Source organism: Phocoena phocoena, chromosome 18 (assembly GCF_963924675.1).
Source record: "Phocoena phocoena chromosome 18, mPhoPho1.1, whole genome shotgun sequence".
NCBI classification, from domain to species: Eukaryota; Metazoa; Chordata; class Mammalia; order Artiodactyla; family Phocoenidae; genus Phocoena; species Phocoena phocoena.
The window spans coordinates 77,268,772-77,285,561 of NC_089236.1; the positions used below are offsets into that span (position 1 = coordinate 77,268,772).

A 16,790-nucleotide genomic window follows, 5' to 3' on the forward strand; every position below is an offset into this window, starting at 1 on the left:
GCTTAAAATATTTGGAACTAGTAAAACCTGAGACACTAGCCGGATCGGGTATGCGGCTGTGATCATTTATGCTCCTTTTGTAGAAGGCTTGGTAGGTCCAGGCTGTGAACCGAGGCGAACTATTCACGTCCTTCTGCTCCCCAGGGCACAGGTAAACCAGCAGTGAAGGTGTGACATCGTGGAATCCCACATCCTAGTCCTGAAGGGGGGCTTTGTGGCATTTCCCAGTTCTCAAAACTGGAATCGCAGAGGTTGAAGAAGCCACTTCATGTTGGTTTTTGAATTAGACAGTGTTTATGAAAATACCATGCCATTTATCTACTTGCCATTTTGTAACATGTGAAATCATTTTTTTTAAGTTTATACCATTTGGCAGGATGCAGTCCCTTAGAGGTAAGTCAGTGGGGAGAGACTCAGCACTGAATGAAATACTGAGAACACACCCACCAGCCTAGAGGGACTTATTCGTGTTTGTGTTGAGACTGCAATGCTGACTCGGGGGGCCAGGTAACCTGACACAGGGAGCCCGCGGATTATAAATAGAGCGGAAGCCTGAACAGAGCAGAAGAGGGCAGGCCTGGAGGCAGGAGGGCAGCAGAGAGGATGGATTAAATAAAGCGCTCAGTGCTTGCCCTCGGCGTAAAATCGCTATTCACACATCTGTTTAGGGGTCCACACTTGACATTGAAAAATGAGATTACTTTTTATTTGAGCATAGTTAATTTGTATTTACATTCTCATTTTAACTTTACCAGGTTTCACTTCCTGACGTTTTATTCCTCTCATCTGTCTGTTCTGCCCAGTAATATTGTACGGTTTACAATCTTCGATCTTCGATGTGGGCATTTATTGCATTTCTCGCCAAACTTTTTTTTAATATTCTTTGGCTTTTTAAAAGAGCACTAAAAGTTGTTCTTCATATCTGTAATATTCAAATATTCAATGTAAGAAATCATGGATGGTTTCTGATAAAATAGTGGCAATCCAGGGCCCGAGAGCTTAATAAATATCTACTCCCTTCCGTCACAGCCGCCAATGGAAGCCCTAACAGAATCAATATGCAGTCGATCCACACCAAGAAGCGAATTGTTATGTGGTTTGTTTTACTGAACCATCAAAGGAGCCTTTTTGTAATGTCACATATCAAAGAAATGAAGAGTTTGCAGAGCACTCAATAAACTCAATGCCTTCTTTCTATATTCATTTTATTTGTCACATGGACTGCTTGAACTATATTGTGGCATGGAAAAGAAACAGTGTGTTAGATAAAATAACAAAATGTAGACACTTTTCCTTTAATGTTAAGGGGGTAATTCTAAAACACATGATGGGGAATAGAAATAAGATAACCATTTCCAAAGGAAATATGCGTATTTCACTTGTAAGCTACAAACCGAAGGAGATCTATCATAGAAAGCTCTTCACACAGCTGAGGTTTCGGGAAATCCGTATGCACCACTCGTGACTTCCATATTATGGGCAAGCAATGAAGGCAGTAAATTAATTTTATGGTTAAGAGTTAAATGGCCGTGTTTTCAACAGGAAAGGGACATGTCCTGTATAGATATATAGAAGCTTGGAAAATAACACAGACAAATCCTATAGTTTGTCTTTTTTCCTTCATACAATTGCACCATATGTATATCCTAAATGTATTTAAATGCAGAATGTTTTTCCAGTGACGACAATGACTATTATCAATGAGGAAAAATCAATTTTAAGAAATATGAAAGGAACGAGAACGCAGAATTGTGACTGCGTGTTTTTTGTTTGTTTTGTTGAAGTATACGTGGTGACTATGTTTTTAAAAAGGAGAAGGGTCTTGTGATATCTCTGCAGGCTGAGGTCAGGGGAGCACTCCAGGTGGGGAAGGAGCAAAGACCCTGGACAGGAGCCGGCCTGGATCGCAAGATGGCCAGCGTGGCTGGAATGGAGTAACTCCATTCTGCAATATGGCTAGATGCTTCCTTGAAGAGCAGTAGAAATTACCATTAGCTATAAGTGTTAATTCTAGAAGAAGGGAACTTTTAAGTTATAAACGAGAGCGAGAGGCTAAATGTAAAATCCCAGTTATGACTGTATTACCTTGTCTTTCTTCAAAACCGTTAACCAGGTTTGCCTTTTTTATAAGTGGAAAATATAAGACAAATAACTCTGTTCCTGCTCCAGATACAGAGAACTGGAAGATTGATACCTGGGAACCTGGACCCCAGAGTTTCTGACTTATTAAGTGTACTACTCTGTACATTAATGGGGCCTGACAACTTTGAAAGAAAAATTTAGGCTAAAGGAACAGAAAGTTTTCCATGGTGCTGAAATGTAATCTAGCCAACCTTGGTAAAGGAATTTATTTTATGACCTTAGTAGACCTCCAAGACCTGATTTTTCTCTGATTTCTATGATTACACTATTATTTGAAACTGTCATTTCTGACAGAGTCAGAAATAGGTTCTAAAACAGATGAACTATGATATTGGGAAGAAGTGTCATAAAGTCAATGACATAAAAAGCCTAGATTTTGAAGCCCAAGTGGATTTAAATTAATTGTATACACTTGCAGGTGATTTTTAATATCTATTTTGGGAAAGGAGTCTTGATTAAAAAGATCTGCTCTTGTATGTTGCCTACTTTGGCAGAATCTTGTCTATTTTCCTTTCTAATGCTTCCTGACATCTCTTTTCCTTTCTCTATTTTCTCTAGCATTTGTACCCACATGATTTGCGATGACTATGTCTTAAAGACACAGTCATTGACCCCTAGTCACCACCCCTGGCAGACACAGTGCCCACCAAATCCATTTCTTTGGAAGCGCCTAGCTAGACTACGTTTCCCAGCATGCTTGTGATTGGGAGTGGTCATGTGACTGAGATACAGCCAATGGAGCAGGAGTACTGATGTGAGCTCCCTCCAGCCTTGGCCCATGCAAACCTCCCTTGGACTGTGGGTGCTTTATGCCCTTTCCCATCCAAAAGCTGGATACACAATACTCCAAGACCCAGGAAGATGCAGAGTACAATTGTGACAACGTGGAGGTCATCCATCCACTGATCAGAAACACCCATTTTAGCCTTAACATGAACAAGGCTGAAACGGGTGGATTTCGTGTCAATCCACTGGTATTTGTGGTTTGTCTGTTACAGCATCTTGGGTAATGGAAACTGGTACCCTTGCTCATTTATTTGGCCTAATGTTTTAGGGGTTGCTACTGAGCATTATTTATAGCCCTTAATTCACTAAGTTTAGCCTCCATGATTATTTAGCAATCTTTATTCTTTAAGGTGGTAAAAATCATGCCTGTTCATGTCTTCTGATGATAGGATTATTGGAATGTTGCTTATCAGACATTTTAATACAAAATAATGATCACTGGTGCTCCCACCGAGTCATAAATATGTAAAAGCAAAGCTTGTAATTCTTAACAACTGGTCACACAGAAATCCCTCCAAATCAATAGACTTTATTTTACTCAGGGACAAAGCGAGACCCCTATAATAAACTGGGCATCCTGGAGAAATGGTTAATACTCTTAGGACCTATTTGTGCATTTAATGATTAGAAGGAATTGTCTCTCTTATCTCTCATTCTCAAGCTGGTGGCTCTAACTGGTAACTAAACTTTGGAGGGAGACTCAAGGTTGAGGACAGAGAAGATGTTTCCCCCATGCTAAACTATGCCCCTTTCTTAAATATAGTTGATTTTTAAAATCCATTTGGATTGGGCTAATAGTTTTATTAGCATTCAGTTTCACGAAGTGGTTTTCCTCATTCTTATTTAATTATATTTAATACCATAACACAGATTGTGATTGTTTCCAGAAATAAGTATTTTGAGAAATGAATAAGTTAACAGGTAAACTGTGCCCTACAAAGCAGTGCAAGTGAAGATACTGGCCATTTGGACATTGGGGTTAAGTATCCTTGGACTTGGACCCTCCATCCTCTGGAGGCTGTGGAGTGCTTATCTGCCATGGTCGTGACCCTTGCTTTCCTCACTTTCATACCTATATCTTATCTCCTTTCTGACTTATTCACATCTGCATTACTAGTTCAAAGCTGACTCTCAAGTTGTATACCACACGGCACAGTGTTTTCTCTCTCTTTTGTTTTTCGGTCATTGTCGATGTAGACGTGAACAAAGGTGTGGACACCATCCCTCATCCCACTCGACCCAAGTTGCTTTTCTTCTTTGTGTGTCCAACTCATCCTTTTAGTCCAAAACAAATCCCACAGCCCAACAGAAATCTCTTGGCCGTACTGGCTTTGAAATGAGTCATGTCTCCTCTGTATCCCAACAGCAGTCATTGCGTCTGTAATTTATTAATCAGTTAACGCTGTGCTTCCTCATGGTTTTTGTGCTGACATCCTGTTTGAGCTTGTTTGTTCATCTGACTCTTTACGTTTCTATGTCCTGTTGCTCACACTCAGATGAAAGCCTCTTGAGGGAGCAGGTCATACCGCACGATTCTAAGTCCCATGGACCCCATCACGGCACTTTCTGCCTCATAATCATTGAAAGCACATGTGTTCATTGATTAGCAGACAAGAAAAACTTCTTGGAAGTCAACGTGATTAAGAAGGTCGACTAAACTCAATGTACTTGGGTTTGAATCCAGACTCTACCACTGACTAGCCAAGTGAGTTTGGGCTTTAAAGATGAATTTCAGCATCTATGAAAAGAGGCTAATAATCCTTAACCTGCTTATTTCACACGGTTATGAGATTTTACTAGAATAACCTGTGAAAATGCTTTAAGAATATGAAACAAGATCATGAAGATGATGCTTGAAATGGGCTCTGGAAACCTTAGAGCTTTCTGTATCTGGGCATACAAACTGGGACTGTTACAGAGAAGATAAATAGAATTACAGAGTGTGTTCTGGGTACATCTGATTGAATTGACATATAGAGTCTATGTGAGGGTGAGTGATGATGAAGCTGGAATAATTAGTGTGGTCAGAAAATACAGGGTTTTCTGTAACATGCTAAGGTGTGTGGACTTGACTCTTTAGGCTAGGGCAAGGCGGCAGCATTGAAGATTTTTGAACAAGCAAATTTTATAAACAGACTTATTCTTTAGAGAGAGAAAATCTAGTAGATTATTTGTCCTTAATAATACCTCCTGGTATTTGCAGTGAGCCTCCCATATAATCCCAAGAAAAATATTTTTAAAGGAATTGTAATACTCTTACTTTCTATGTTTCCGTTATAATAGATTTATATTTTTCCATGTATTCTCTGTATTTGAACCCATTAATGTAATATGTCATTACTATAAATGTACTCTAAATATACGTTATTAGTTTTTGCTACAATCTTCTAGTCACTAATACTGGTACTGCCATGTTTTTAAGTGAATTGAGGTAAGAGACCAGAACTCATACAAAATCCATATCCTGAAATGTCACAAATTAATTGTCGTGTGAGGTACAATCATGAATTCCTATTTTATAACTTTTCATCAGTAGGAAGAAACATGCATCCACTCATCAGAGTCGATTTTTATTCTTAGCTATGGACTTAAAATCAGCTGCAAAATGCAAATAACTGTCCATTTAAATTATATTAAATGTGCTCCAATATAATATTACTTACTATAAAAATAAAGGACGGTGGTTAATTTTTTTTTAAAGAAATCAACTTGCACAGATAAGGTGAAAAAATTAAAATCCTCTCTTCCTTCCCTCACTGCCTGTTGTCCAGATATGCTCTTGTTTCCAATAGAACCTGTTCCTTTTAAGGGATATTTCCCCTTTTTTAACCCGTAGGCGAAAAAGGAGACAAAATAGCAAGAAAGCACTTAATTGGATTGCTGTCTAAATGACTATTTCGGAATTAAGAGGGATCAACTCTCTTCTGCCTAAACCAGAAATGCTGTTTTGCTCTCAGATCATTTTCTCGATTTTTTTTTTCTAAAGTATGGAGATACACAACCCTTTAATCAGAGACTTTTTGAATCAAATTTCATTTTAAGCCATGTCATTGGGATCTATTTAGGTAAACTTTGGTTTTACAAACTGATTTTCAAATTTCATTTTTTTAATGCTTTTCCTCCAACATGTTGTTAGCATGAGTGGAAATGGAATTTGCATTTGAAACATTGATATTCACTATTCAGTCAGCCAAGAGGCTGTCTTCTTTTAATTTCCATAAATGTCAGTAAATGCCTCTTTTCACCTTTGGGTGAAGAGTCAATAGAAAAATCAATGCTGTGACAAATGAACAGCAACATGATTTTACATATGAATTATTTAACAAATACTATTTTTATCCTAGAAGGGAAAGACTTAAGGTAAAAATCGGCAGCAAATTATTAATTTACATTTATTAATATTATTCATAGAAATGCATAGCCACAGGAAGTGAAGAAAATTTGTATCTCATTTTTTAATTAGTTCATGTCATAGGACTCTGTTAATGACACAATAGAAAACCATTAAAAATTAGCAAGTAGATATATATGTAATAAACCTCATTAAGCCTTTACATAATGTGCTTCCCTCTGGGTTGTGAGAGATTTTGTGGTTTTTAACCCCTGAAGGTAAGTGCACAGATTATAAAAGTCCCACTTAGGGATGTAGAACTTGCAAGAGGTCACTTAGTCAAATTCTATCTTCACGTCTAATTGCTGTCTCCTAGACGTTAGAAGACACAAAACAGTTCACAAACCTGGAGTTGGGGGGTGGTGAAGAGGATGGAGTCTAGATTCATGTCTTTTAAATACCAAATCAACAAGACTTTTCTCAATAACAGGGGAAAAAAACACACATTATTTTTAACCCCATCCTGAGTTGTCCAGGTCGTAATCACCAGTGTCTTAAGTAACACTATTTTCTAAGGATTAATTTCAATTAAGGAATCTTCTTGTTAAAAATCTGCTGAAAGGAAGGGATTTTGTTCCAGGATGAGGATCCTAGCCCATAGGGAAATGACTTCAGACTGTGATCATCTATGTGTCTGTTCACAGGTTCTGGGAGCTTGACATGGGCTGATCAGAGGCATGCCTGTTTACTGAACATGGATGACTTAGCTTCTCCCTTGCTCGATCCTTCCATAGGGGCAGAAGGGAGAAAGTGGGGCTATATATGCAAGCCAGGCCACGTTTTAAGGGGTCTAAACTGACAGGAGGGTGTCAATTTAAAATGCTGACCACCCCTTAAGTGCAGCCTACCTGCAGTGCCTCAGGTGTTGCTTTCCAGTGGTGTTGGAAGAGTCACAATATCCCAGCTCCCAGTAAATACTTAATCCAAGTGGACCCTAAGCTCTGAAGTTTCCAGATCTCTTCCAGGTGTCAAATTTTCAAATAAAAACCACAGAATAGTTTCCAAGTGTATTATTAGATCCTCCACCAAACAATTTGTTTTCAAAGACATTTAAGCTGACAGATAGTGTGTGCCCTTTTCTAGAAGCCTGAGTTTTGCACCTGTTATAGAATAGTACCATTTTCCCCATGACATCCAAAAATAATAATTCTGGGCATAAGATGTCTTAGTCCATTCTGGCTGCTGTAACAAAATGCCACAGCCTGGGTGGCTTATAAACAACAGAATTCTATTTCTCACAGTTCTGGAGGCTGGAAGTCTGAGATCAGGGTGCCAGAGTGGTTGGGTGAAGTCTGTTTTTCAGGTCACAGACTTCTGGCTGTGTCCTTACAGGGCAGAAAGGGTGAGGGAGCTCTGTGAGGTCTCTTTTATAAGAGCACTAATCCCATTCATGAGGGCTCCACCCTCATGACCCAATCACCTCCCAAAAGCCTTATTCCAAATACCATCACTTTGGGTGTAGGACCCCAACATGTGAATCTGGGGGACACACATTCAGAAAGTAGAATAGGATAAGCCTGTTTGATTGCTCGAGGCATTGCATCGTTTGGCCACCCTGAAGTCTAGGGTGACTGTCCCACGCTCTTCAATGACCCCTCTCACCAACCATTCAAGCCCATGTAGGCAGGTCTGAATTCAGAGTAACTAATGAGTCCGGGGCGCCTCACACCCTGTGTGATTTCAGAGCAGCAGAGCATTTTGAGTACATTCCCAGGGCTTTACAGTGTTTGAAAGGGTCTTATCTGAATCTGGGAGATGTGAATTACATCTCAAGTCTGAGAATTCATCCACAGTCCGTCTGGCATTGCTCAAAGGCTCTCTCTTCCTTTCCCTTCCCAGGAATTGATGGAGGTGTGGTGCTCAGTTGCCCCCCAAGTTTACAAAAAAGTGAAACCACAAGTCTGATGCACTGTGATGACATTTGTCCCTTTTCTCAAACATGCATCTTGGCATTCATACACTGACTCCATCCAGACCCTCTACGTAAGTGCATTGAATGCATTGTGCTGGGCAGAGATTAATTTACTAATTTACCAGTTTTAGACTCTAAAGGACACCCATAGTCTTGTCAAGCAGGGACTAATTTTACTTACGGGGAATTCTACCCGCTTAGATCAGCATTTTTCCCCCACTTGCATATTATAATATATATGACGCTTTTTAAATAATAAAAATTCATCCTTGACTCTTAACATTTCTTAAATTATTTCACTATAATGTTAATTAAGTGTATACACATATCATTACTGTAAAATCTCTTTATCCTTTTAGCTTTTACTACAGCTATAAAATCAAAGCCAATTTACAAATGGAGTGAAACAAAAACCTACAAAAGCAAGAAAACATTAAAATTCACAACATTTATGTTAGGTATGATTTTCTTTAGATGAAATTACTGTTGAAAATATGAATCTGGTACTGACTCAAATCCATGAACTTTGGTACAGATCTGCCATCTTGTACCTTTGATTAATCCCAGTCTGTCACTTCTATTTGAACTGCTAGGCAACCTACCCTACGATGTCAAATCACTTAGCTTTTGAGGAAAGTGCCTTATTTGAATATCAAATCCATCTACCTTTCTCTCATTAACCTGAAACAGTATAAACAATATTACCTGTGTCAATCTGCTTGTAAATAACATACGAAGTCAGAAAATTAAATCTCACTGAGTGCTAGCTTAAAAAGTAGGTATTCAAGCGATCCAAAGCACATACAAATAAAAAAGCAAAAAATTTTAGGCTGTCCCAAGAACCCGAGGACCCCTGAAAATACATAAACAAATCCCAGTTTCCAAAACATTTAACTGTTGTTTAAACTACTCACTACTGCCCTTTATATCTTACTCTGAAATTCAAAAAACGTCTAGACCTTCTTCTTGCATAACTTTCTTTAGTTGTAAATCATATATAAATCCTAGTTATGTTATAAGTCTAGTGTGTTGCTCAGTATTTTGAAATCCTCTCGTTACTAAGGAAGGAAAAGACCACTGTATATTTTTATAGGGCCACAAATTGTGAGAAGTACTTTCCTTTAGCATTGTCTGATTGAGTCATCAGGATAATCGTAGTTCAGAATGTTTAGGGATTTTCTCAAGTCAAAGAGTTAACCATGATGCAATCACAATCACCCGCATTTATAGAGCACTCGTTACATTTTTAGGACGCTCTTAAGTAGCCCAGATCCGTCCTTTTGAGGTAGATGATCACTGTGCACCCACTTTACAGGTGAGGAGGCTGATGGGCTTGCTCAAGGTTACACAACCATTAGGTGCCAGATTCAGGATCCCAGCCCGGGCACCCTGGCTAGAGAGTCCTGGTTTGTCAACCATCCCACCCCTGTTCACACCAGAATCAAAGTCCCCGTGGGTGTGTGATTCCCTGTTAGAGAATGAAGTTCAGTGTCATTCCTGGTGCTTGTCTACATCAAGCCCCGTGGAAGTGCCTTCTTTCCTCCTTTCTACCCGGGGCCCATTTCATTTCTCAAAGTTCACATCAAAGCTACCACCTCTGTGAAGTCTCTCCAGACCTTCCTCCATACAGCCCCCTTCCCCAGGTACACAGTGAAAAAAATTTTTAAAAACCTCCTGCTCGTGGACCTACCCCATCTCCATGCCCCATGCTGCACGTCAAGGCACTGACCGTTGGCATGTCTAAAGATTCCTTTAAAGGCAGAGTTTAGTCATTTTCATGGCACACAGAGGTGGCGCCACGTAGAGCCCAGAGGTTCCTAGGTGTGGAACACTTCTTACTTTCCCAACTACAGCTCTTGCTGTCTGGTTCTGAAAGAGAATGTTTTCATGTACAAACACTGGTCTATAAAACATGCCAGAAAAGAAAATAAGTAAGGAAGTAACTATCTGAAGTGGTGACATGGGCTGTAGATACACATCTTTTAAAGCAATGGGGGGAGCACGATTTAAGTTAAAAGACACCAATAAGACATCCTTTAATCTCCGAATAAATCAGGATCAATGAGACCTGGGTGAAGCCAGCTGACTCCAGACCCACACTGCCAGCGGTATCCTTAAGCCCCAGAGTCACTTCTCTTTATGAAAAGAAATGGTTCCCTCTCGATACCAAAGCTATTTTGTGTTACAAAATCATTATTGCCTTTTTAATGATAATATTTAACTTGTTGTGACATAACAAATAATGGTAAGGGAAGCTGTAATGGTTTTTGTTACTACAAATAGGACCTGAAATTTAAAGAATGACCAAACACTGATTTAGATGTTTTTACCGTGCTAGATAATATCGCAGATACTTTTTTATTCCTCACCTATTACTTGACCACAACTTAAAAAACATTCATAGTTGTATTTGGTCGCTCTTCTAAAATAGTAAAACTCTTTCACTGCCTGTGACACATATGACTTTTGTGCCTCATAACCTGATACATTTAATAAATCTAAAGAAAGCAGATCAAACACCGTTAGTCAGGGCATCCTGTCTTCATCTTCTGATCCGTTTATTGTCTCACAGATCAATTTTTTAAACTACCCTTTGAACTTCATTGTGTTGAAAGTAGTGACCTATCCAGTATCCTTACACAGAATTTTAACCTTCATTTAAGGCATAACCTGTGAAGATTCTTTGTGTTTTTTTTAAATGGAGATCAATAATGTTAATATTTTAGCATCTCATTTACGCCAGTCCAGCAACTATCTTTCTATACCTATTAGATTTTACTCAATACCTATTAATCTCTGTAATACAAAGCTTCATGGGATCTCTCGAAAGGAGAGTGTATTCTGAGCATTACTTTGATTATTGCAAACATCAGTCAAATTTTTGCTTATCAAGGAAGCTTGGAGAGCTCTTGGTGGTGGATTCAAAGATGGGGTTCTGTACCCACTGCATTATTTAGGACATCAATACCCTCATTAAGAAAGTGCTTTCTAATGCTTTGTGTGTATAAGTTTCACCTGTTATAATGTGCTTGGGAATTCAGATATTTTTAGTAAACGTTGAGAAGCTTTGAAAGGATAGAGAGCATTTTTTTTTTTTTTCAGTGAAGCAGTGACTCAGGGGATTTGGGACATTTTATGTCAAAATCGCTCCCCACAAGCCTAATTCAGATCAGCAGCTGCTGAAAGTCACTCTCAGCAGCTCCGGCTGCTTCTACGGAGTGACTCAATCTCTAAATCTTTCCTGTTAACGAAGGTCTTAACAGAGGGTCACACCTAGTGTATATTTTTGGGCATTATGAAAAGCTGCTGAAAAGAGTTTAGGGTTGAGAATAACTATAGAATAGGTGTATTTTGTGCTTGATAAGAGGACAGAGCGTGTGGTCACAACAGCATGAAAATAAATACAGCACATGCCAGCCGGCTGCAGACGAGCGGCATCACCTGCAGGGTGGAGATTTGGATTCCGTTTTTACGCTTTACTGTTTTGTTCGGAATTGACCTCCATTTATAGACGCAGATATAGATACTTGCATCTTTCTTTTAGATTAATTGAAATTTATTATTTCACGGTACTTTGTTAATTACACATTCTATCATTATTCTTTTTGTACGTGCCTAGAGAATAAAGCATGACGCCTTGATTTCTTTCATCTTAAATGGTATTACTTCTGTCATTTTCCTAATACTGCTGGAACCTCAGAACCTCTGAACTCCATGTAACCCCTCCTGACTTTTGCAGTTATGGTTGGCGCGTTGTTCTGCGTATGACTTAAAGTCTATAAGACATTTTCCAAACGCATAACTCGTATTTACCCATGGATTTAATTCCAGTGTCCTTAATCCTCTCTTAAATTTCCTTTTTTTTTTTTCATCTAGGATCATTTTCTTCACCTTAAAAAAAATAGTCAAGACCTGTGATAGCAAACTTCCTCGTTCTTGTTTGTCCAATAACATTTTATTTCACTTTCGTTTTTAAGGGATTTTTTTTTTTTTTTTTGAGTCTAGATTCCTAGGTTGAATTTCTTTCTTTCAGTACTTTAACTTGTGATTCATTGTTTGCTGGCTTCCAGTATTTCTGTTTAGGAGTCAGCTTCCATTCTCATTGTTGCTCCTTTGAAGGTATTGCGTTTTTTCTTGTAGATTTTGAAAACATTTTTCTTTGACCTTTGGCATTTTTAATACGATCTGCCTTCTTTTCTTATTGTTTGTGGTGGAGTGTATTTATCGTGCCTTTTCCAAACTTCTTAATATGTATGTGGGTGCCATTCACAGGTTTTGGAAACTTATCTCTGAATATTGCTTTGCCACTTTCTTTATATCTCTTCTATCAGGACTTCTGCTACTCCTTTTCTGTTTATGTCTACTCTTCTATTTTTTTATTTGTCCATCTTTTTCTCTGTTCTTTTAAACATTTAATCACAGGTATTTTAAAGTCTTTATCTGCTAACTCTAAACCTGGATCATCTGTGAATCTGTTTTATCTTTTGATTTGGGGTAGATTTCCTTGTCTCTTCCCATGTATAGTAATTTCTAATTGCACGCTAAGCATTGTGTGTAAACAAACTATAGACACTACTGATGATGTTTTCTACCTCAGGCGATTCAACACAGCATCCACTGGTGGAGAAAACAGAGGAACTAAGGGATGTTAGTGAAAGAAACACACAGATTTCACGCAAATCCCAATGAGAAAAAGAAGTAAAGAGGAAGATGATATAGGGATGCTGGTCTTTGGCATATATCAGGTCCTGGACACCGGCTGTTGGGCAAATGACAGGCACTGTGGGGTAATAGGAAGACGGACTCTGGAACCAGCCCGCCTGGTTCCACCATTTTCCGTGTGACTTTGGGCAAATGACTTAACCTCTCTGTGCCTCAATTTCCTCATCTGCCGAATGCTAGCACTGCTTTGTAGAGCTCTTGGGAGCACTGCATGAGTTAATATTTGTAAGGGGCTTAGAAAAGTACTGACGCATCTCTAGCATTCTGAAGTGTTTACTAAATAACTAATTTTATGCACACCCTCCACCCGGCTCTCCTGGCTCACTTCCCTGACAGTAGAGGCAATCTGGCTTCCACAAGAGTCTCCCAGCAGGAGAATTCTGACTTCCATGTCATTCCGGTGCAGTCCCAGAGACTAGAGAGAAACCCCCTTTTAAGGGGGGTATACTGCTTTAGCCACTCACTTTCTATCAGTGCCTGGAGGTTGCTTTGGGGATTGGACGGTCACAGGCCTGTTTTGCACACTGTTTGTCTAGGCTTCAATTGGGAGAAATTCCTTTTGCTAATAACCAGCCCAGAAATCCAGTTATGCACTTCAGGTATGGGTTTGACCCCCCAGCTTCTGTGTTTTAACATCGTTTCTTGACATTCAGCCCATTTCTGTGATTCTAGGCTTTAAAATCTTCTTCCTCAGGTAAACAAGAGGCTTGGGTGTCCAGGTGAAGGTGCTGGCTTTAGAATTGTATGGAACGTGGATGGCCTTGTTGTTTACAAGTGACTCCCCTCACATAAGCCAACCACCATGCCCTGCTTTGTTTTATTCTCATTTATCTTGATGGAGAGGATGGAAGTGATGTGGGAACAAAGTAGTAGGTGCCTTGAGGCCGTCTCGTTCCCTCTGAATTCTCCCCAGTAGTCCCGTTCTGATGTCCCGAATCTCATTTTGTTAAACCAGCATACCCACTACGGAATTGACGGCAAATTTCGTTTCTGCAGCGTGCAGATGGCTGTCTGCTGGCAGAGCGCAGAGCCCACAGCATGTAGCCTGCCACATGCCCTAGCTGTCCCTGGGGGCAAGCTCTGCCTCCCTTCAGGGACCCCAAGGAAGCCAGACCGAGCAGCCGATACGCTTGCACGTGGTGATGCCCTCCTGCAAAGACCCCTGAAGTTCCCATGTCTGTGGACTCCTGGGGCTAATGCGTGATGGTCGGAGTTGGGGCCACATGACCTTAAAAGGTGTTGACTAGTAACCGTGCGTAGACAGAGCGGTGGATCCTGGAGTGAGATGCAGCTGAAGAAATCCAGAAACATCTATTATAGACAGAATTACAATCGTCATATATTCAATGAAGAAAAAGTCCAAGATGTCGTAAGAATGTATATAACAAGAGAGGGCAAAGGGCAAACAGACATGTGAGTCTTTCCTGTACCACTAGAGGTACATCGCCTGTTCCCCAGGGTACTTGCCCTAACTGATTTCCAAGTTCCATTCATCGTCCTAATTCGGCAGTTCACAGCTGACCCGCATTGGATGCCGTTTCCCAGGGCAGCAGAGCCAGGAGGTTCTAGAGCGGATGTCCAAGCTCTCTGTCCACCCCATCAGAGCCTTGGCGTCCAGGTGTTGCTCTTATACTTCTCATTCATTCACAGTATTTGGTGCTACTCTTTTTACCCCCTGCTTCCGTCCCCCAGGTAATCCATCAGCTGAGGCTGTCCAAGAATGAGAGCGTGGCCCTTCGGGAGCTCCTGGACTGGAGGCGGAAACTCTGCGAGGAGAGAGGAGACTGGCCACAGATCCTGTGCCACGCGGAGCCCAGGGCACCTCCGCCACCTCCGTGCAAGAAGCCCACGCTCCTGAAGAAGCCCGAGGGGGCCTCCTGCGGCAGGCCGCCCCCCAAGTTCTGGGACACTACCCTGTGATGGGCCCCGGCTGCAGACTCACTGCCTGGAGGTGCCAGGTTCACAGACAGAGGCTGCCCCCGGTACATGCTAGGGGCTCTGTCCGCATCTACACGAAAAGCACAGGACAGCCCAGTTAAATACACGAGATTCCCTGAGTGTGTGAGTGTGCGTGTCTCTGTGTGCGTGTCTGTGTTTTCTCATCCGTTCTGCGGGGGTGCACTCTGATCTTCAGGCTCTGTGGTCCTAGGGCCGTGCTACCCCGAGGTAGCGAGAGAAAGGCCGGACAAAGTGTGGCTGAGCAGGGAGAGGATGATGGAAGAGGGGGACCCCTACACCGCAGAGTTGTTTTTATAGGGTCCGACCACTTGCATCTTGTCCTCCAGTCATTTTACTCTCATACACTCTCCAGGACCTAGGTTTTATTTCTTTGTAGGTGTTTGCGTTTTATTGGAATTACGATCCTGTTAATGATTTACATGTTTGTTATTGTATTTTATAATTTTACGCAATGGGTGGTGCTCCCTTTCCTCAAAATACAGACTTTAAAAAATCATTTCTAGAACTTTTCTTTTCCTACATACCTTTATTTTTAATGTAGAGTACCGAAAAATCCCGAGGCTGTGTTGCTGTTTTAGCTTCACCGTTCCAACCTCTGCGAACGTACGGCTGGAGTCCGATGTCTTGTGTTTCATTCACTGATCAGGAGACGGTTCCTTCCTGTGCCCTGTGTTTCCAGGCACACGGATTGTGAGCTCTTTATTGAAATCTCATCCCCTGACTTCAGTAGAGGGTACAGGAAATGATGCAGCGCCCCCTTAAATGCATATGGCTTCAGATTCATAGCTGGGGGTGTGCAGGGGGCATATCCATTCAAAGGTCTACACAGTACCAATAAGCATGCTGAGATTTGCTGGTCCGAGCCGTGATGCTGCCCCACAAGACGCTTGTCCTCTCTGAGCCCCACTGCATGTCTCACCCACTTTATGTCCTCAACCCTCCTGTGATGCACCCGCCTTGCTTATCCACGTGCTTCTGTTGGCCTCAGACCACGGTGTCTTGCTCCTTGGAACTTTGTTTTCATACCAGCCTTGGCAAAGTTACTGTGCCAATAAAAGGGTACAACTCTGTTCTTCTGTGGTGTTATTTATGTGCCACTGTTGGTTTCCACAAACACTTCCGTTTCTGGATCAGATCGGTAGGGGCAAGGAGACCTCTGTTCGTGTGTTCCTCTCACAGCATCTTGCAAACTTTAGGATCTACGGTTTGTTTTGAAAGAAAGATTTTTATGGTTATTCCTACATAACTACCAGGTAGGCCTACGTCAGTTGTAGGAAAAATATGTCAATTATTTAGGAATACTAATAAGCCAGTAAATCAGGAGAGAACTTCCATTGAGAAGACAGTGTGTGATGCTCGCAGATCCCACACGGAGCCAGGGAGGGCCACACGGAGAAGCGGCACCTGGGTGCGGCCAGAGGCAGAGGAAGCAGGGGAGCTGGTGGTCTGGAGCTTTTCCTGGGGTTTCCTGGGCAGGAACGGGCGAGGCGGGTGTGCATGTGTGGACTGACGGGCTTGGATGGTTTCAGCCTCTCTCGGGCACAGAGGCTGCCCCTGGTCCTCTGGTTGCTGGCCCCTGGCGGGGGGATGGTGGCCTGGAGTGGGAGAGGTGGACGAAGGCAGTGGATGGGCTGTGGGCTCTGGAAGGGTCGGGGTTGTCTTCTATCTCTGGGACTTGGCCAGCCCTGGGCGGGGTAGTTCCTTCAGCCTCAGCCAGGGACAGATGTGGAAGCGTCAGAATGCAGAAAATTAAAAGACGTAGTTGAGACACGGTTAAGTGGCAACAGGACTGATGTCACCCAACAAGTTCAGGGGGGGCCGCGTGGACAGCCACCCAGCCTCGCTCCCTGCTCTTTCTTCGCACTCTCGCCGACATCC

At 41.5% G+C, this 16,790-nt stretch overlaps 1 protein-coding gene across 1 annotated transcript in view; it reads left to right on the forward strand.

Moving 5' to 3' along the window:
• Positions 1-14,873, forward strand: part of MYO16 (myosin XVI) — a 404,938-nt gene extending 390,065 nt beyond the window's left edge. The window contains exon 34 of the mRNA XM_065896022.1: positions 14,646-14,873. Within this exon, the coding sequence (XP_065752094.1) occupies positions 14,646-14,873 (228 nt within the window). The remainder of the gene's footprint in view (positions 1-14,645) is intronic.
• Positions 14,874-16,790: the final 1,917 nt, after the last annotated feature.